General features: G+C 29.2%; 1 protein-coding gene across 2 annotated transcripts in view; it reads left to right on the plus strand.

The window, feature by feature from the left end:
* hiw (MYC binding protein highwire) overlaps positions 1-22,649 on the plus strand; it is a 256,065-nt gene that overhangs the window by 207,157 nt on the left and 26,259 nt on the right. For both annotated transcript variants that reach the window (XM_085813060.1, XM_085813059.1), the window contains exons 59-66: positions 5,301-5,500; positions 5,699-5,845; positions 7,135-7,431; positions 10,343-10,567; positions 12,069-12,134; positions 15,364-15,603; positions 18,623-18,805; positions 19,394-19,651. In XM_085813060.1, coding sequence (XP_085669186.1) covers positions 5,301-5,500; positions 5,699-5,845; positions 7,135-7,431; positions 10,343-10,567; positions 12,069-12,134; positions 15,364-15,603; positions 18,623-18,805; positions 19,394-19,651 — 1,616 coding nt within the window. The remainder of the gene's footprint in view (positions 1-5,300; positions 5,501-5,698; positions 5,846-7,134; positions 7,432-10,342; positions 10,568-12,068; positions 12,135-15,363; positions 15,604-18,622; positions 18,806-19,393; positions 19,652-22,649) is intronic.

Consider the following 22,649-nt stretch of genomic DNA (forward strand, 5'->3'; position numbering starts at 1 on the left):
AAATATTTGTCAGTTTTCTGTTAAGTATATAATTTATTCAGTAGGTGTAAAACCAACAATTGATAGAATGTTTCCATTTGAAATAAATGCTGCTCAAAAAGATGGCTACAGAGTCAAATTAATAATCATACTTCTAATGGTTTCTTCTAACTTTATACTAATAAATGACTGTTTAATTTAGAAATCAAACAACGAAAATCAGCATTATATTTTTTCACAGGACTAGTTTTGATGGTTTTACCGAGCCATCACCCTCAGCTGCAAAAGTGCAAATGAACAAGATAGGACATAATGATTAGATAAGATAAGATAAGAAAGCCTGGACAGGAGATAAGCTACTGGCGCCATCTCTTGATGAAGCCAGAACTAAAATGTTATTTCTTTAAAAGCTGAAGGCAAAGATGGATTGGAATTAGAGTCATTAACTAGAACAAAAAGATTTTTGTGAATGTGAAATGTCTTTAGAAAATCCAGTTCACCAATGGAAGATGTTTTTTGAATAATTTTGGCAACAGAAAAATTGAGAGTGTAATTTTCGGCCCAACAATGTTGGGCACAGGTAGAGCTGGATTTTCTAGAGGCATCTAACAGTCAAAAAAAAATCTTTCTGTTCTAGTTAACAACCCTAATTCCAATCCATTTTTGCCTTCAGCCTTTAAAGAAATTATGTTTTAGTTCTCGCTTCATCAACAGATGGCGCCAGTCGCTTATCTCCTATCCAAGCTTTCTTATCTTATCTTATCTTATCTAATCATTATATCCTATCTTGTTCATTTGCGCTTTTGCAGTTTAGGATGATGGTTCGGTAAAACCATCGAAACTAGTCCTGTGAAAATTTGAAAATATAACGCTGATTTTTGTTGTTTGACTTCTAAAATAATATTTGTTCAGCATGTTATTGTATCTTAAATCAGTGCTCCGCAACCTTTTCTCACCTGCGACGCACAAAAATCTTTTTGGAATTTCGTGGCACACCAAAGAGTTCCGCGTTATCAAGGAAGTGCCGAAAAAATTCAAATGCTGACACACTTACAATCACACACACAACAGTGAAATATATAAAAACATTTAAAATAGACATTATTAAGGGGAAAAAATTGTCATTGTGTATTAAATACGTGATAAAAAATTGCAAAATGTCAAATACATGTATTTGATTGCGGCACACCTATATCCTACTTATGGCACACCAGTGTGCCGCGGCACACCGGTTGCAGAGCACTGTCTTAAATGACTGTTTCTTCATCAAGGAGGTGTTTTATTTAGTGATGAACTGAAATTAAGAATCAATACCCAGCTTAATTGTGAAAAACGTATGTTGTACATACGTAAAGCACTAAGCGTATGCTAAAGTTATATGCTACCAACAGAATCTCATTCTTTATCCTTTTTTGCAAAAAAATTCTCAATAAATAAATAAATGAAATAAAACAAAATACATATACATACATATGTACACATACACATACATACTCAGTACAAAGTTTAAAATTTAGACAGTGTTGCCTGTCTAAATTTTGAACTTTGTACTGTGTGTGTATGTATATGTGTGTTTTATATATATTATATATGTGTATGAGGGTAAGATAAAAATGTGTAAATCAAAGTAAGATAAAAATATGTAAATCAAAATTATAATTTAAAAACTGCTCATTTTTAATCTGTGTACTTTTTCTTTGGTAATAGCTTTATGGAAACTGCATCATATCTGAAAACTAATATTCTGCAGTCATCTTAAATTTCTGCATTGCCTGTAAGTTTTAGCCAATCTGATTAACGATAAATTTTATTATAAATACCATTGCAATCCAAGCTGAAACCTTTCTAACGTAAACCAAAACCTTTCTCTTAACAGATTGCCATATTGAATAAATGCTTCCTTATAGCTTCAGCTGTTTGGATGCCACTGTGCTTTCTTTCTATCGCAATAGTTCTTTAAAAATATAAATGTTCTTGAATAGGCACGATTATAGAGTCAAATGAATTGTGGCCAGAAATGTGAATTTAAATAAAAATGGTATTTAATCCGTCTTGACTTTTTCCTCTTTAACCTGGGTTGACACTTTAAGTATCAACTATCTACACCAAACAACACTGCTGCACTTCTACATATCAGTGTTCTTACATCAGTACTTCTAAAATTTGCTTTCATTGCATATACATGTAAAAGATGGTAGCTAGATATAGCTGCATTTTAAAATAGGTTATTTTAAAAGAATGATGTGTTAGTAGATTGATATTTTATTGACAGTTTAAAACGGTTAAATATAATAATAGTAAAATTAAAGCTGTGTTTCTGAAGACTGCATGGAAAAAAATCATCTGTGCAAGAGTAATAAATTTCTTTTTCACCCTAAAAAGCTCATATTATAGCTCATAGAAGCTACAGAGGGTGTTTACACATTTTTAGAAGGATTTCATTAAAGAATTAAAAAAAAAAAAAAGCAAATGTTTTGGAAGAAAAATTTCTGGCAAGAGCTTATTATTTGAAATGAGAAATATCATCTGCTGTTTTTAAATTTATTCTTCTGTCAAAATATCGCATATGAACAAGCTATGGACTGAAGGATATGTTTTCTTTTTGAAGAGAAATATTCCTATTCCATAATTAGAATGTTGTGAAATGCATGGTATTAAGATTAAAGGACACTATTTATCGAAAAAGAAAAAAAAAAAACTGTCAATCGTTAGTGTTACCTCCAATTAGCAGAAAAAGTTGCAGGATGTTTCTGAAATGAAATAGTTTCTAAATCATTAAATTAAATCACTTCTAACAAGAGAAAGTTCACCAACATAGAAATCAATTTCAAAGACTTTAAATACATCTGTTGCAACATTAAATAAAATAATAAATCAATATTTACAATTTAAAAAAGCTAAAAAGCATAATGTTCATAAGCTTTTGCTTAGGCATGTGGTTCAACACAGAGAATTTTTAGAACCCTGTGTGTAAACAAACTATTTAGCATTTGATAAATGGAAATACATTGTGACCTTTGATAAAGCAGGGGTTTACCTGAATGACTGCAATGATAAAAGTCTACTTGTCATTGAAAACGAAGAGAAGAAATGTACAAAAGTGGTTCTGCCAAAGCAAAGAATGTTTCTGTAAAGGATTTATGATTTTCATTGGATTCTGTTACAGAGGAAAATTTAAAATAAGAAGATTTGAAAAAAAAAAAAAAAATGTTAGAATCAACTCCACATACTATCAAGAGAAACTTTTACGGGCATTATTTACGGAAGAAATTCCTTTTTTATTTAATCCTAATGACTTTCAAAAAGTGAAATTTTATTAAGACAAAGTAACAAGTCGATCTTTGAAAAGTACCACTGCATTACGAAAAAAGGAAAACTGATATAGGTGTTGCACATATATATTTTCAATGTATTCCTACAATACACCTGAAGTTTCACCCATAGACTATTGCACCTTTAATCTCTTGAAAAGAGCTCTTTCTAATCACAAACCCACCACGATTGATGAATTCTGGAAAGTAGTGAAAGTAGAATGAAAATCAATACCCCTCGAAATTTTACGAAAAGTCCTTTTATTACGGAAATCAAGATGTGGACTTACATCCCAGAAAAAAGGCTATTCGATCAAACATTTAAAAAAGTATGCTTTGTATATTAAGCATTAATTAAATGGCTTCAAAATTATCCTGAAAGTGTGTAAACATCCTTTGCAACAGTTATGAAAGCAGAATCATTTGTAAACCTGCTCTGATATTTAGATAATGTTTAGCAGCAAAAGGAGCTTTTAAAATTGTGCATTGAAGACAGGCTGTTTCTATTAAACTAAGAGAATGTTTATCTAAGATTCTGTCAATAGCTAGCATATTTCCTTATGTAGACTGCTTGTGGAATGTGTTAGTTCTAAACATTTATGTAGATTGAACTAATCCTATACTATTATCTTGGAATTTTAGTTTAAAACTTACCGGCAGTTATTTTTATCAAGGTTACCTAATTATGACATTCACATTTCTAGTTCTTGTAGAATTGGTTACAAATAGGAAGGAATAATTTCTGCTACAAGTTAGCAAAATGGCTATGTGTACAAATGGATAGCATGGAAATTAAATATATATATGCAAAATTTAATTATTAGAAAAATCATTTGAAATTTATATGTAAATATTTAAAATCGGAATGATTTTTATGGTATATTGGTGTTGAAACTGTATTTTGTATTGAGTCACTATAAACGGCACATCACTTTTTAAATTGTTGCCACAAAATATTATCATCCTGTATTATATTTAAAGAAATTAAATAATGAATAATGTGTATGAACGTATTTCTCGCATTGTGAAAAACAGTGGTATGTAAAAACATCAAATTTTAAATAACGTAATTCTCCACCAAAACAGGGGCACGGAAGGCTGAATTTCGAATTTGTTTTATTATCTATTTCATGTTTTTTAAAACTCTAATGAATTTTTGATTAGCAAACTCAATAATTTGAAAGCAAGCAGTGGCAACACTGTACGGGAAAATAAAAGCATTTTTTTCCAGGACTGTCTATCAGAAATTTTAAAGATATGCTGTTTTTAAACATTTTGTGATTTTACTGTTGAATCAAATTTTATATGATGTAACCTCCAAGAATGTGATGTTTAATAGATGAAGTAAACACACAAAACATTATTAATAAAAAGACAGAAAAAAGTTTTGTAAAACCATCTTTGTAAGAAAACTAAATATTGATATGACAAACTGAAAAAAAGACTGGGGGGGAGAAAAATATATGCCAGCACTTTAACGCCACATCAGGAATTCTAAATGTATACTGCTGTGAAGCTTTTAAAATTTTTGTAATTTTTCTGTTGAATTGTATATGGCATAAGTGTGAAGAAAATGATGCTTAATAATAAAGTTAAGAAGACAAAAAAGGGGAGCTTAATAGGAGTGAATGTAAAGCAGTTTGGTAGACTGCAAGTTCAGCAAGAGCTTATAAAAAATCGTAACAAACCCTTTTGGGTGACCATTAAAATATAAAGCCCTTTCTTTAATTTTTTATTTTAATAATGCATCATTTATAGTTAAATTTATTTTGGGAAGCAATATATGTTTTCTGTTAATCAGTTTGAGAGTGTGAATTGTACATACAATTATGTGTGAAACTTTTGAACCTATTGACATTGCAAAAACAAAAGAAATATTGAATGTGAATTTAAGAATTGGACATTTCCAATATCAGATCTGACTTTAAAATATTTAAATAAATATTTAAGTATAGGAATCATTTTTAGTAGTATTTTTCTGCATATTTGTTAACCAAGAATATTTTTCAGATACTAGCACTTCATTTCTCTGCCAGCCTTCAGCTGCTCTTACAAAACTAGTATCTTTGATGATGGAAAGACCAGGGTCTGAATTTCTCCTACGTAGGCCCGTAATGGTATTTATTTTACAGCGGCATGACTTGGAAAGTTTGCAGTTGGCTATGAAACAAGCTTTAAGAAAAGCAGCATGTAGAGTTTATGCATTACAGGTGAAAATTATTATTTTTTTAATTTAGTATTCATTCAAGATAAAATGTGTAATCTGTAGTATAATATTAGCAGCATGGTTTATTTTAATTTTTTGAGGGGAATACATTGATATCTGTAGCATTTTTTATAAACAATGCCTAATTTATCAATGGAATTTTAGTGATTTTTTATTTGTTTTTACAATTATTTTGTTTTAGGCTTTAAATTGGTTACTTCGTTGTGTCACTCAGCCAATGTCACTTCATGACCTTCTGTGGTGTTTTGTTGCTGCTTTATCTCCTGCCCCTTTTGACAAAGGAGAAGAAGATGGAGAGGAGGAATCTGAAAAGAAGGAGCATGATGTGGTATGCAAAACTAAAAATAAAATAAAGTAGTGCTTTTCTTTGTTATATAATAATGGATAGTATATATATTTTTGCTCCTGGGGGAGGGAAGGGCACTTGTTTGAATATCTTTAAAATTAATAAGAATTTCATTCAAAATTTGTGCTAAAATGAGAGGTTTTGTGTGTGTGTGTGTGTGTGTGTGTGAGAATGATTTTAAATTTTACGCTGGTATATTTCTCTTCCATCTGGTGTAACAACATATTTGTACAACATTTTATTATTCAACAGTTGATGTCCGTGTGAGACAAACATCATGAAAAAAATCAACCTGAGGCAGAAAATTAGATACCTATGTCTAATTTGATTCCCAGATTTCAAAAGATGTGTATGCAGTTTATTTGTCCCAGTGATGGTGATTCAGTCATTCATTGATTTGCTTGTTTACAATAAGTACTTATTTAGTACATTTTATATTTTATTTTTGAATTTGGAACATTTGTTATTATATAACCAACTTCATTACATCAGTTGTGCAGTATAACTGTTCTGCATAACTGTTCAATAAATCTGTTGTGATTTTGGGTGTTATGGAGAAATCATGATACATTAAGGATATCATAAGCTGAAAATGTGTTGGAGTCTCCTCTTCTTCATTGGCTCAACAACCCAAGGTGGGCCCTGACCTTCTCCAGGTATCTCTGCTTTTGGAAACAGTTTTCCAGTTTTTGACCTTTAGAATATTTTTGTCATTTTCAACACAATCAATCCATCTCACTAGGGGTGAGCCCCAAGGTCCTATGGCTCCCATGGGCTTTGCCTGGAAGATTTTCTTACAAAACTGATCTTCATTCATTCTGGCCAATCCCTATTAGTCTTTGTAGTTTGAAGAATGGGTTGGAACCTGTACCTAAAGGAATGCAATTCAAGAATCATGCACCTTTCTTTCTCTGCCTCTAGTCTATCAAGAGAACTTTCAGATAGCCATGTTTTTATAAGTACATCTATTCTACTAAGATACTGTTACCATACATATACGTGCCTTGCCTGATTTGAAGCTGAATTATTTAGCATGGGAACAGTTCACTATGCAATTGTTTTGATCGAGCAGGTAAAATTATTATGTGAATTTTGTTCCTGAGTGCTGAAACTTGAAATGCTTTTCTCAAAACGGTAGTTTTGCAGATTCTTTCATTTGATGCAGTGTCAATAATTTGTGCATTATAATTTATCATCTTCACTATTAGATGGCAACATTTAAATGCAAATATTTTAAAATAATAAATATATTTGTATTACATATTTTTCAGCATGAAAAAGATCTTGGCGTATGTGAGCATCCACTTTCTGATATAACTGTAGCTGGTGAAGCAACTTACCCACTACCACAGACATTTCATTCTTTCCTACAAACTGTATCAGATTTAATGATGCTCCTTCCTGTCGGTTCTTCTTTGCAACAAATTGCTATGAGATGCTGGTGCTTAAAATTTCATCCTGAAGATCACAGTTTCTTACATCGAAGCCATGTTTTTTCAAACATTAGCAAAATACTTTCAAGGACTGAAGAGGAAGATGATGCTGGAGCTTCAGATGCATATGCTCAGGTAGGTATGATTACTTCCATAGATGAGTAATTTGATAAATGCATTTCAAATAATTTTTATTTTGCTGCTTTTTTCAAAATTGAGATTAATATTCAAAAAAGCAATTACTTTGTACTTCTCTCATTTTCTGTGGAAATACTTTTCCTTCGTACAAATGTTGAAAATTGATAAATCAAAACAGCTCTTGCTCTGAATTTTATGACATCGGAATGGAAGCTTTTTAGCTTATCTAAATTTACTTAAAATATGTTAAGTGCAGAAGTAAGAATATATATGATAGAAAAGCATATTTAGTAATCAGTTTATTTTTCTGTTGGTGGAATTAAAAACTGAGTCTTCTATTTAGTTAACAGGAATAAATCTGACCTTTTATAACTAAATAATAAGTGGAAATTTAATACATCGGTGACCATTAAATTTGCAACATCTTAAAGAAAACAACCAATCAGTGTGAAATTTATATAATAGAGTACAGGTCATGAAAATGATTAATAAGCAGCACATATGCAAATAATTGGCATCTATCAAGCATTTAGAATTATTTTGAAAGAGAGAAAGCATGGATAAAATTCTGAAACGGAAATTATATTTGCACTTTTTGGTTCACTTGGAGTTAGCATATGCTTTGAGTAAAATGTTGGATATACAGAAGTGTGTGCCCAAATTATATCTCATGAAAGTAACAGTATGCCATGACTGCTGATTATTATATCACCAAATTTCTGCTTGTAGTTTTGAAATCTTATCATTATCATATGAATAAGGAATTAAGGAAGCAAGAAGGATGGATGGAGCAACTTGGAAGATTACAATGTCCTTGGTACACTGCCCAAGAGGAGAGTCATCTTATGCAAATGGCCTATACAGGCTGTACAGCCACTCCATGCCCCTCTGGCATAGGAAATACTGTATGTGCACAACAAGAAATATCTGCATTGTATTGTAAGATATTGTCTTGAGAATCATGGAGCATTTGTACAGCAGCTGTTGCTTTGCTTATTAACGTTACAATGCAGATATCTGCAGCTACAGTGTCTTCATCTGCACATGGACACATGAATGGTGTGACATTGTCTTTGCAGATGAATTCCTGTTGTGTGTTCAATGTACAATGGACATATGCGTGTATGTCACCATTGAGGGCAGTGCTGATTGGAATTTTGTTTTGTGCATTATTATATCGGTTCATCAGAAAAGTAGAAATCCAAGGTCTTTGGAATAGGCTCTGGCAACCGTTATTCCATGTATTATGGATACGACAACAACATATCACTTCATCAAAGGGAGATATGATGTAGGGTGTATTTGAATATCATTCCTATTCATATTTAGTACATATATTGAGCACCCTTGTTAATTATCATTACTTCACAGATGTTTAAGCCCTATGCTTTCGCCATACCTTCGGGAACAACCTGGAAATGTCATTGTAGGATAGCTGGGCATTGCATAACCATACATTGAGTTCAACATCCAATACTTCCTTTATACACAGCAGTTCATGGTTCTGCTTTGGCTGTTGCTTACACCTAACTTTTCTCCAACTGAATATATTTGGTCTGGGGTATGACTGACTCTGATATGACAAAGATCGTCAATGGGTATACAGATGAATGTTGGCAATGAATCAGCCTCCTTGATTGCAATAGCCCAAAATGTCTTTCAAAGTCTCTCTAACTTGATGCCTCACATAGGAGTTATTTTTGCTTATGTTGGTCTTATTTGGTACTGATCATAGCACATTCTGTTTGCCTAATGTAAATGAAATTTGAATGATTGTATCTTTGATTATAAGAAATTCTGTGAAATAGACTTGGTTATGTTTTCTTTTGTTCTTATTCATGTTACAGTTTTATTGATTATAGCTAATGAGCTAGATAGATGTTCAATATGTTTTCTAAATGACAACATATGTTATTTTTAAATATTTTTATGAATTTTCTGTTGTGTAAATGTTTATTGATTTGTTAAAAAACTGAATTTGAAATATTTTTAGATGTTTTAGTTTTTTTTTTAAGTATTTGCTTTTGATTTTGAAATTTAAGCTTTAGTATTGATTAAAATAGATTTTAAAATGTAATAAATGTTTTTAAATATTAGTAGTTGTTTTAAAATACTGAGTTTTTCAGAGAATTTTAGTTTCGTTAAATTAGAATATTTGGGAAGTTAATCATATTATGTATGTAAAGTATTAATTTTAAACTGGAATTTTATGTCTTGTCCTCTATGATAATCATTTTTTTGTTTTGTGAATTGATTTTGAGAAAGTAAAAGCATTTTCAAATAATAAAAAATCAAACTGGAAAATGGAAAAAATACTTAAAATTGAACAATCTCAGATTTATGAAATAAAAAGAAAAATTAAAGATGAATATGGGTAAATTTTACATATACTTAATTCAAATAATTATGAAATGAAAATCCAGTAATGGAAAATTTTGCTTTAAATACAATAGTTATAAACCAACAAATTAATTTGAATATTTTAGTTTGACTAAAATACCTATATTGTTGCTTGTTTAAGATTTTTTTTTTTTTTTTCAATACATAGAAATCTCCTATACTGATTTGTATTCAGTCTTATATCTTACTACTCATTGATTATTTATCTTGTTCCTGTATAAGCTAATATAATAATAATCAAAACCAGGCTAATGAAATGTGTTCTCAATGCATTGTTTCTTTATTTGTGTATTTCTTTCTTTGTATATATCATTCTTCGATGAGTTTTGTATTTTCTTTAGCATTACTTTGAGTTAAATAAAGAGCATGTATGAAAAGGAAAGCCTTTGAAAACATCATTTTATTTGCTAGTATTTCTTAGACTTGTATAGATTTCAAATTTTTCATCATGTAGGTAGTTTTCTTGTTGTATTAATTTATGAATATTTATATCCGTTTCCTCCTTTAGGTTTCTGCAGATATTGAGGCTTTGAAAGATGTGACTCCTTTAGTAGACATAAAAGCATCTAGTCGCCAAGCTATGGTTAATAGTTTAACAGATAATACAACTGAAACATTTTGGGAAAGTGGTGATGAAGATCGAAATAAAGTCAAGATGCTTAATTTGTCTTGTGGCTCTAAAATACAGCCTAAGATGGTTTATATTCATATTGATAATTGTAGAGATTTAGGTGTAAGTATGTGATGATAGTTTTTCTCCCTAAATTTTTTTAAGGTACTTAACATATTAGTGCAACCATTTCAATAGAAGGCGCCATATTTTCAAAATTTTAAGCCCAGCAGTTTTTATGACAAATTATGATATGTTCTTATCGTAAACTCAATTTTAAAATGTATGCATGTGGAATTTGCCTGTGGTTGAAAAAACTTCAGTGAAACTTCTGCGAGAATGTAATAGTTTATCTTAAAAAAATCATTAAAGGGGACATTTTCTTTGAATTCTTATTCACTGCCTTGAAATTTTCAACATAGCCACTAGAGAAACAAAAACCTATTGGAATGATGGTTTATTGAATTATTTTAATGTGTACATGTGGCATGCATGCGCACTGATTTCATTATTCTTTGTCTTCTGTAAAAATCACAAAACAGTACCAGAGTGATTGCAGTGATATATATATTATAAGTACATTTTTTTTCTTTTAGTGATGGATTTATGCATTAATCAGTATCAGAAGTCAAACACCAATAATTTAAATAATTAAATCAAATAATAAAATAATTTTCTGCTGAATTTGTCTTATTTCTTAATACTTCATTTAGTAACTGTTATTAACATAAAAGCTAACATAAAGATTATATACTAGCTAAAACTATTTACATAAAATGTATGATCAGGTGTCTAAATTAATTGATTTTAAGACTTTTAAATGATATGAAATTTTAATACAAATATTTGTGTAATTTATTGACTTTTGTTATATTTAGTTCTATATATGTTTGACAAAAATGTGGTATTAAAGATATTTTTAGAATTGATAATAATTGGTCATTAATCCATATTTAGAGTATTAGCAATGATTTATGGGCAAAATTTCATTCTTTTCATTGAATTCTTTTAAAATTAGTTTAAATGAATGTTCCCATATGTGCACATCTGTGCGTAAATGCATGCAATGTTCGATATTCTTGTTCTGAAATCATACTGTAGATGTTGAAATTTTGTTTGCTATAACTAAATTTTATGTTCTATAAAATTCTTCATAATTATTAAATTATTTTCTGTTGATATTCTTTTCAGATGAAAGCAATCTTAATATTATTGATTGTCTTATAATTATCACTTTTATTACAGTGAGTTTAAGTTGTATCAGTTTTTCTTAATTTTAAAATGTTTCCTTATTTTGAATAATATTATGTGAATTATGTTTTAATAAATTATTAACATTTAGAGAGTAGAAAGTAATAGCAGAAGAAAATAAATAAATTTGCTGTCAGTGTACTGAAAACTAGTAGCAAATTTTTTTTTCTCCCCTTCTTTTAACAATTGTAAGAGTATAATGAGTAAAAATGTATGTTTTTAAAAATATTTTTAATGTTGAATGATACATTTCTGTAATTTATCATGTCATTCGATTTTCTTTTATTCATTTTACTGGTTTAGATTAATTTCATTCCTTATTGTTCTTATTTAGATTAATTTCTTTTCTTCAATTGTTCTTTCTTGTATTTAGAATAAAGTTTCAGGCGTGACATTTAAGGCTAGTCCTAGTTTTGATGAAATGGTGAAACTAAAGCAGGTAAAATCAAATGTAATTCCTATAGTTGTGTGATGTTTTTTTAAATATTAAAGTGAATAAAAATGTATAATTATGTTATGTGGAATTTTTTTTTAAATTTATTGAGAAGTAGAAATAAAACATTAAATGTAATGTGATATATGTAGATGATATAGTAGATGTTCGTCATGGGATTTTTGATTGCAGTATGTTACTTTAAAGTAAGCTCTTCAAGGTCTTTTCATCTTTCCTCATTTTCATTCATAACATATAATATCATCACCACACAACACTTATTTTATCCACGTTATTTGAGACTGAACTTTAAGTCAACCTTCATTTGTGCACTTTTCACAAAGTGAAATACACTGAAAATAAAGTGGGGGGGGGGAGGAGGGAGTTAGAAAAGTTGACCATCTGCTGCAACTATTGTTCTGTTGTTATGAGGTAAGCTGTGCAGAAAGGGGGGTGGAGATGTTCTTGTAATGCTTATTCTAAAGTAGGAGATTATAACTATGCCTGCTGGATAGCAAAATGGTAAATATCTTTTATTTATAAATATATATAATATATATATATATAATATATATATAATATATATATATATATTCAACAGATTCTGACTGATTGTAGAAATTTGTATATTTGTGAGTATATATATATATATATATTAATTTCTTATGAAATTAAAAAATCCATAATAAAATTTTTTGATGAGTTTGGAGGGGAACTAATGTCATCATCTGACAATGAGCCGTGTAATAAGTGTTGATTATTGATCAAAATAATTAAAGATAAGTTTGCTTTGAATTATATAGATCAGTCAAATTTAAATGTACTTTCTAAAAGAATGGAAGTCGTAATAATTACGGTAATAAAACATTCTGCCATAAAGTCTGTCAAACTTTCTTCTCTGCTATGTATTAATACTAATTCTTTCAGTAAAGAGTAATATTATTTTAGGGCTGGATATTAATAATAAATTTTATATATGATAGTACTGACTGTCTTTGAAGCTGACAGACAAAAAGTATTTCCAGTATATTAAATATTATTTATAGTTTTCATGACCTTTATGATTAGAGGCTATTTTTTGGAGGAGTGTAAATGAAAATAAATGGAAGTTTTCTTAAAATTAAAATATGTAAATTATTGTAGTAGTTTGATGTTAGATATTTTATTCTGTTTCACTTTTTGAGCTACTGAAGTTCATTTAGGCATGATTTACTATTAACTATTAGCATGATTACTATTAACTTTTTAGCAATTCAGATGTTTAGAGTTAAGTTGCTTGATGATATGAACTGAGAATTAGTAGGAATATTATGGCAATTTGGGCATTTTTTCATGTATTTAATTAAAACTATAGATATCATAGTTGTAATCAATAAAATTTCCTATAATCTCCACTTGATAGGTATTTTTTGTCATGTGTAAGGAAGACTTTCTGTAGAATATTTAATGTAATTTAGCATAAGCTTAAGTTCTTAAAATGCTTATATAGCTGTTGCAGTTATTTGTATTAAATTAAAACTGACGTAAAATGAACATGTTTAGCCCTCTTACCATGCACTAAAAAACAGTTGCAAAAATGAGTACTTGTTGCATAAAATGTGTCATCACATATTTTAAATTAGAAACGCTTTAATATGATATTTCTTATTCCAGTATTTGTTTAATAAGTTGGTTTAAATTGAATTTAACACATTATGCAGATCAATATAACTTGTTATAAATTTTCTTTTAAAGTTTTTAAAGCTGTTTAGTTGCATTAGTCTATATAAAAGTTTAACTTTTTGCTCATATATGTTACTGTGCAAATTTTTGGTATTCATTTCTTCTTTACCTTCGTGCAGCTTAATTATTTTTTTTTATAATTCTTCTAATAGTTCACAAATTCCTTTGACACTCAGGCCTATTAGTATTACACATGAACCTATTTATAAAAACATTGAGAAGTGTGGAAATTTCTAACTTACTCTTTATGCATATATACCTAAGGGCATTATGAAAAACTATTATAAAAAGTTTAATAAACACAAGAGATAAATAAAAAATTTACAAATGTTGAAAATTAAACAGAAACTAAAAATTAAAAATGAATTGGTAATTAGAATTAAAAAGATTGTTTGTTGATTGTATAATTCTGATTGTTACATGGAATAAAAAACTGAAAGAAAATGTATTCACATTACTAGGGGCACAAGACATAGATTATACTGCATCATTAGCTTTCACACTTCACAGTCTAATTAAAAAGCTAAAAATTGTTTTAGTGGTGCTAAAATTTTTTATAGAAAATGAAGGAGTTTTATGTGGAAAAAAACTGCTTAAAGGCTAAATAAGTGGCAAATTACTCTGTGGGCATTAGTATCACAATCTAGCATGAAAATCATCAACATAACTAGTGCATAAAATATGTTGGCTGCCTGCTCGAATACTAAGCTAAAAATAAGTAAAATTATACATCATGTTTTTTTTTTTTTTTTTTTTTCCCCGTCAAAGCACTGAGAAATAAACTGAGATTTTAGTTATAATTTTTGTAAGTTTGCTAACAAAACCTAGAACAGCTAAATGTCTAATCTGCTGCAAATATCTGATCAAATATAATATGACAAATTCAGTATAGATGCCATATTATCAGCAGAATTTGATTATGTCTTAAGGAAAGAAAATTTATTTTGATTACTAGTGCTGTTTAATCATAAGAGTGTCAGCAAGAATTGTGTTGAAATGCATTAGAAATTCTATGTGAAACATGTTTAGCATTTCATTTAAAATGAATTATTTGAAAAAGGAATAAATACATTTAAAAAAGAATACACAATTGTATAATTTTAACTTTTCTCACTAAATCCTTCTTATAGTTTCTGGTTTATGCAAAGTAGATTCAATGATTTTTCTTAACTTTAAATTAATTTTCAGAAATTTACAGAAATTGTATTTAACAAGTTGGAAAAAGGATTTTGTGTATATCTCTTTGTTTGTTGATATAAAGTCTTATATTTTGAGCTTAAAAATTGGATTAAATTCAGATTTTTAGTGAAGAGGCAGACACTTCAGGTTTTCTCTTAAACACATTGAGACTTTTCATATGAAATTAATGTCAAATTATTATTATTATTTTTTTTTTTTTTTAAATTCTGTCTTTGAAGATACATTTAATTTTTATTTTACACTCATTTCTGTTGCATCTCTTAAAAAAGTGTTGAATGTGAGTATCTTGTTATTTTATGATAAATAATTACAGGTTGAAGTTGAGAATCGTTACATTGGATGGGTAAGCTGTGATATTCCTGATGGAAAACATACATGCATTAGGATTGAATTAAAGGGACCAGACAATACTTTAAGGTTACGTCAGGTGAAAGTTTTGGGAAGTCAGGAAGGAGAAAGTATCCGCATTGGAAAGAAAGTTAGTGCTATGCAGATACAACAAAAAAATTGTGAAGCAGAAACGCTGAAGGTGTTTAGGTTATTAACATCTCAGGTAATAAATTTGTATATGAAACTAAAGATACATTTAAATTTTAAATTCATTCATTAGTGCACAAAATATATTAATGTATTTAATTTTTCATACAATATTTTTATGAAGTGCTTTTAAAAGCATTAATTAGTTTCTAGACTTACTATAATGGTATGTGTATTATATGTACGAGGGCCATCCAGGAAGTAGATTACGTTTCCGTCTGTGTCCGCTAGGGGCGGGGCTAGCGCGGCCATCTTGGGGTCAGAGCGTTGTGCAGCTCAGTCTGCATCTAGCCGTGCTAGTGAGAGGTTCGTGCTGTGCTCCGTTCAGATACTGTGACGGTTTGAAATGTCTGCGTTAATTGAAAATCCCGCGAGCTGCGAGGTGCGCTCAGTAATAAGGTTTCTGACTGCAAAAAACTGTAAACCGATAGAAATCTATCGGCAGCTTCGTGAAGTGTATGGGGACAACATTATCACTGAAGGTGGAGTGCGTCAGTGGGTCATAAGATTTCAAAATGGCCGAACCAATGTTCACGACGAAGATCGAAGTGGGAGACCCAGCATAGTGACCGCCGAACTTCTCGAAAAAGTCGATGCTAAAGTCCGTGAAAATCGAAATTTCACAATAACGGAACTTTCTTTGAGTTTTCCACAAATTTCGCGAAGTTTGTTGCACGAAATCATCAGCGAAAAGCTTGGTTACCACAAGTTTTGTGCAAGATGGAAGGCAAGAAGAGGTAACGAAGTGGTTGAAGGCGCAGGCGGCCGAATTTTTCGACGAAGGAATTTCCAAGCTCGTACATCGCTACGATAAATGCCTTAATTTGTATGGTGACTATGTAGAAAAGTAGTATTTGAGTGTGGCTTTCATCTGTATATAATAAAATTTGTTTCCTATACTTTGTTTATTTTTTTATTCCAAAACGTAATCTACTTTCTGGATAGCCCTCGTACATATATACTATAATGATATGTGCGTTTTAATTTTTTGCAATAATGTAATTTATTAACCAAGTAATTTTTGTAGTACCGTTATGGTATATACATGCATATGTGTATACACATGCACACACATAATTACATACAATACTAAGACATTGCATGTATATTTGCGTGTGTGTATGCACACATGCATATATATAATTTCTTAATATTGTATACTATTACTGAATTTAAATACAAAAAGTTTTTCCCACCAGTAATACAATTTATGCCATTAAGTTATAGGACTAGAATATTAACTATTGCTTGTAAGTAAGAATAGTAATTTTAAAGTAAATAAGTAGTTTTAAATTTCCATTAAAATAATTTTTAAATCTTATTTTATGCCATCATTTGGCATTGATGCTATTTCTTTTCTGTATTTCCTTATGTTTTTAAAATTTAATAACACTTCAATTTTAAGTATCTCACTTTCTTTCACATTATTTTCTTTGTAACTTTATTTATGTCTTCTTTATGCCTCCTTTTCTAATTTTTAGTCCAAAATTTTCACTCACATTGGAGTGGCCTTTTGAAATATTAAATAGTTTTTGCATATACTTTATATGATGGTTCTCTCATCAGATGTTTCTATTACATTATGGGAGACCAATCAGTTATCATAGCATTGGTTGTAATATAATTGAGATAATTAGGACATTTTAATGTTTGAGAATTAAATGTTCAAATTAATCTTTCAGTTTAGAAAAGCTAAAAGCTTTATTTTTCAAATTATAGTTTCTTTGCCTAAATCAGATCTGCAAACATATATTTAAATTTGTGAAAAAAGTGGGATTTGCTTTCTCAGGGCTGCTACAGTCAAAAGTCATTAATCCGGACTCGTCGGGACTTCGGCGATTCCGGATTATCGATTTTTCCGGATTATAGATCATCAGTTTAAATCTCGTAAGATGGCATGCAGAAATTCTAAAATTAAAAATATGAAACCGTAATTTATGAAATAAAGAACAATTATGATATAAAGGGTATCAAAATTTACAAAAAAAAAAAAAAAAAAAAGCTTAATATTTATTTGTTTACTTTATTACACATTTCTTTCAATGTAAGTTGTTTAAGTTGCTTCGTTTTATGTGATAATACTTTCTCTTGAATTCTATAAACAGACATAATTTCTTGTTCAGTTACAAAGTTCCGCTGTTCAAGTCCCGTAATTGCTGTGCAGAGATTACCGACTAACTTGTCAATCGAAATTTTTTTGTTTTCACTAACCTCTCTGTCACCTTCTTCATGTCTTTATCCATTTTTTGCAGCAATTCCACTTTTTGTTTGATGGACATCGAAACATACTTTCATTTTGTAGATCCTTTGAGAGCTCCAGCATAGGAAATTCTATTTGATATGATCGAAAGTTTAAGTTTACTTTTATAAAATTGCTCTTACAGTCTGCAAAAAATAATAAGCCGGATCCAATTAGAAGATTAAGGAACAATGCAATCATCAACATTAACTAAAATAGATAATTAGATAATTTTAGCTTATACCGCCCGTTATACATAAAACGTGCACGCGAAAACGTATTCTGCGCTTGCGCACACGCATATGCGCAGTCGTAAAGGTCTTACATGCACGCATAAACGCCTATGCGCATGTGTCAATGCGACGCATGCGCAGAAAGTTTTTAGCTTTGAGGTCCGGATTATGGGTGTCCGAATTAATGACTTTTGACTGTATAAGACATGTCTATAATTTAATTGAAGCAAAAAAAAAAAAAAAACTCTATTTAGTGGAATGTCCTTTCTCCCTTTCTTTTAAATTTTATATGAACAACTTATGCTCCTCCTGATCTCAGCAATTCAGATACTTAAAATTTTATTATGTTGTGTTCTCAGACCTATATGGAAAGATGAGTAAAATAATTTTAAATAAGCTGACTATTTCTCCTTTTGTTATGAACATGCTGTCCATTATTTAAATAAATAGTTTTGAGTTAAGGCAACTATAAAATATGTTGCAATCTATATAATTCTGAAATTCCAAAATGGATTTATTCACTTTGTTTTCCTGATTATACGCTACTTAAAAATTGTTTGCAGGTATTTGGAAAACTTATCACTGGTGAGCAAGAATGTAGTGAAGATAAAAAAAATGTTATTAATCATGATGGAGATCAAATGCAACTTTCTCAATCTCAGAGCACGTTGGAAACAAATGATCTGAAAGAACACATGGTGGGAATTTTGTTCTCCCGAAGCAAGCTGACACATTTACAAAAACAAGTACGTTTTAGAATATATTTAGGACAAAGTATTTTAAATATACAGAATTTATTAAATTTGAAAATCACGTTTATTCTACAAGTATTGTTTTCTAAGAATCTCGATTTGAATTCTTTTTTAAAAATTATGTGCAAAACTATACATAAAATCATTTTTCTTTATTTTAAAATACTACAATAGTTTTATACTTTATACATACTTATAAAGTATAAGACAAGTAAGTAAATAAAAATGATTTGTTAAAATATAGTCAAACCACTTATTAAAATCTGATGCCTAGGTTTAATATGTAATCAGATTCTATTTTAGAATGAAATCTGATTTTACATCTTGATATTTTTCTGATGCTTTCTTAATGAATATTAATGAATGAATGATATGAATTTTATTGTTAATATACCTTTAACAAGAGTTCTAGTCTTTTTTATTCTTCAAAAATTTATTGCATTGGATATTGCAATATTCGAAAGTAATTGTATATACATATTTATTTACACAATTTGGTTTCAATAAATTTATATTTTCTACAAAATTAGAAAAGACTTGAAATTCACATACAGAGTAAAATTAATTACATTTCTCATTTAGGTGTGTTCTCATATTGTTGCGGCAATTAGAAAAGAAGCTGCGAGGGTTCGTGATGAATGGGAAGCTCTTTTGTGTAGTAAATCTCAGTCTGTTGAGGAACTGCCCAAATCATCTGATGCTTACTGTTTTGAAATGCTGTCCATGGTACTAGCTCTTAGTGGCTCGAGTGTTGGGCGTTCTTATCTTGCTCAACAAGCTGGATTATTAAGAGATTTATTTAGCTTACTTCATACTGGCTCAGCTAGAGTACAAAGACAGGTAATTATATTTGTATTCAATGCTTGATGTTTGGTAATGTAATATTTAGGGAATTTATTGCAAAAATACATTTTAAATTTAAGTTATATACATATATATTATCTTTTGCAGTTAGTTTTAATGTGCTTTTTCAAAATAAATATGGGATTTTTAGGGTTAAAATATTTTAAATAGTTAATTATTAGTTATAAGTATTTAAAATGCACCTTAAATGATTCTATTTACATAATTAATAATAAACTATCTTTAAATTAAAATATATTAATTTCTTTCAAAGCTGTGTTAATGTATAAGACAAGTAAGTATAGAATAAAGGAATAGATATAAATGAATCATCTGAAGTTAAGTGGAGTTATAATTAAGTAAAATCCTGACTATATGTATTCAGCTAACTGAAATATTTTAGAATTTTAGAACAAAAATTTCCCTGAAAAATTAAGTTAAATAAGAGATTTGTAATGCCATTATAGAGCTTTGTTATCTCCATACATTGTTACCAAACAATGTGATGTAGCACCAAGGGATAAGTATGATGTCAGAACACAATCATATGAACTTAAATTTGATTTTCTGTAAACACAATTAGGGCAGTAATTCTTGATAAGCCAGTTTAATTTTTTAAAAAGTATATCAGTTCTATTTATTCCTCCCATTTTGAAAAAAATTTTAATGTTTAGGACAAAGTATATCAGTTCTATTTATTCCTCCCATTTTGAAAAAATTTTTAATATTTAGGACCTGCATTATATGGGACACCATGCAGTGGAGTATTTTCAAAGTTACAGAATTCTAGCACCAAAAGGGCAATTTAATAAGCCAGTTTAATTTTTTTTAAAGTATACCAGTTCTATTTATTCCTCCTCTTTTGAAAGAATGTTTAATATTTGGGACCTACTTTATATGAAATAGCATGCAGTAGAGTAATTTCAAAGTTACAGAAGCCTGGCACCAAAAAAAAAAAAAAAAAAAAAAGACTGTGCAGCTTTATTTGAAAATATGTAAACAATGGTGATGCATGATAAAAAATTATGATAAGTGATTTACATTTTTATGCTATATCCATAAATTGTAGTTGTTTATTATCTAACTAAATAAACAATTGTCTGTTCCTTTACACATCTACCAGACTGATTGACACAAGTTTAACAACATCTCTGCCAACTTTTCATATTCATAAGGATTTCATAGTTGGATAAGTTGTTTCAATTTCATGTTTAAGGCCTACGAAATATGCCAGTTTTTATATCTGAAATACAATTTTTTTTTCAAAATCTTGAATAAGTTAAAACCTAGGCTTTTGATATTAAATATGATTGTTTGTGTAATTTTATACCAGAAATTTCTTCTATTTATTTTTCTTTTCTAACATGAATTCCATTTTTTTTATATACTCAACTATCTAGAATTTTCATTTGGCATTTTCTGAGCTCTCCGGATAATCAAAATTTTACAGTAATTTGAAATGACAATTTTTAAAAAACAAATTTGCAACATTTAGATGACATTTTCTAGTGAAAAAACAACAAAAAAAAGTTTTTTGATTTCCGAGATAATAAAAAGAAGTCTCATAGATTTCCGGTAATGAAAATTATATGTCTTTTTTATGTGACTAAAAAGGTATCACTGTAATTGTCCTTCCCCTCCCCAGTGATCAGTGAGTAAATATCAGTGCATCTTACATATTATATTAACATTTTATAAGTATATCAAATAAGATCCCATACATTCGAATATAGTTTGCATAGGAGTAGGAACTATCTAACCTTCAGGTTCCCAAGTTTCACAGTATTAGCTGTTACTAAAGCTAATCACCTCCTTTGTTTCAGATGAATTGTTTGTTATAATTTTTATTTTGAGAATTTTTTTAATTATGTATCATAAGATTATAAATTATTATTTGATTATTATTTTTAATGAAATTTTGTCCACTTTTTATGCGTCATTCGCTTTGTACTGTGCATGCTAACAAAAATAGAATTAATTTTTTATGCTCACAAAAATTTTAGCACATGGCTTATATTAAATCCAAACAGTATTAAGTATGAATTAGCAATTTAAAAAGATTTTGTAATTTATGCTAATATATTACTGTAAATTTGTGTAAATATTTAAATTCATGTAATTGCAGTGTTGTTTTTGTATATTGTTGTAATGTTTTGTACAGTTTACTAGTTTATTTGTTATTTTTAAGATAATAGTTTTAGGGTTTCTTTTTTTAACTACACATTTTATATATAAGTTTATATCTTTCTTGTATAGAATTATAGATATTTCAATTCTGAATCCAGTAACATTTAAATTGTAAAAATAACCCAGTTAGAATGGAAGATATGGGTATAAATGCTCCTGATGACATTTTGCGATTTTCAACCAGTTTGGCAACTTTCTTGAAGTTTTGGAAAACGCACTTTTGAAAGTCTAGAATTAATTTCTTCCAAAGCTTCTTTCTAGTTAACCTGCAACACCACAACTTGTAACTGTACCACATAAGTACAGTTACAAGAGCCAGGTGGCAGAATAAATAATTAGCTCTGAGACTTTGCAGTTCAAAGAAAACTGCATTTTATTATTTATTCTGTGAGTGATTGGGAGAATTTACAGTATTCCTCATGGGACAAGGTGTTATTTATATCTATTTGTTTTCTGTGTGCCATTATTATTTACGTAAACTGTCAGTTTTGTCATGCTTATTGAGAATGATTATTTAAAGAGACGAATCCATAGCTAACATTAATATACACTGCCCTCCAAAAGTTAAGAACAGCATGTTTTTTGTTGTCTAATTTGAGAATGAAGTTAAATAGAATGCAAGAAATTTACAGGACAAGTTCACTAAACAGTTCTTTAATGAATGTGACATAGAATGTTTCTAAAGTTCAACACGATCATGAATTACAATAAAAATTGCTCTTTTAGCAGAGAAATCCAGTCTTGGAAAAATAGTATATAACAGTTTTTTGAGCAAAAATGGGGTGTTTACATTACAAAAGTGGGTTCT

This window comes from Stegodyphus dumicola, chromosome 3 (genome assembly GCF_044657685.1).
Source record: "Stegodyphus dumicola isolate Sdum_Otavi_A_Nest chromosome 3, ASM4465768v1".
Classification (NCBI taxonomy): Eukaryota; Metazoa; Arthropoda; class Arachnida; order Araneae; family Eresidae; genus Stegodyphus; species Stegodyphus dumicola.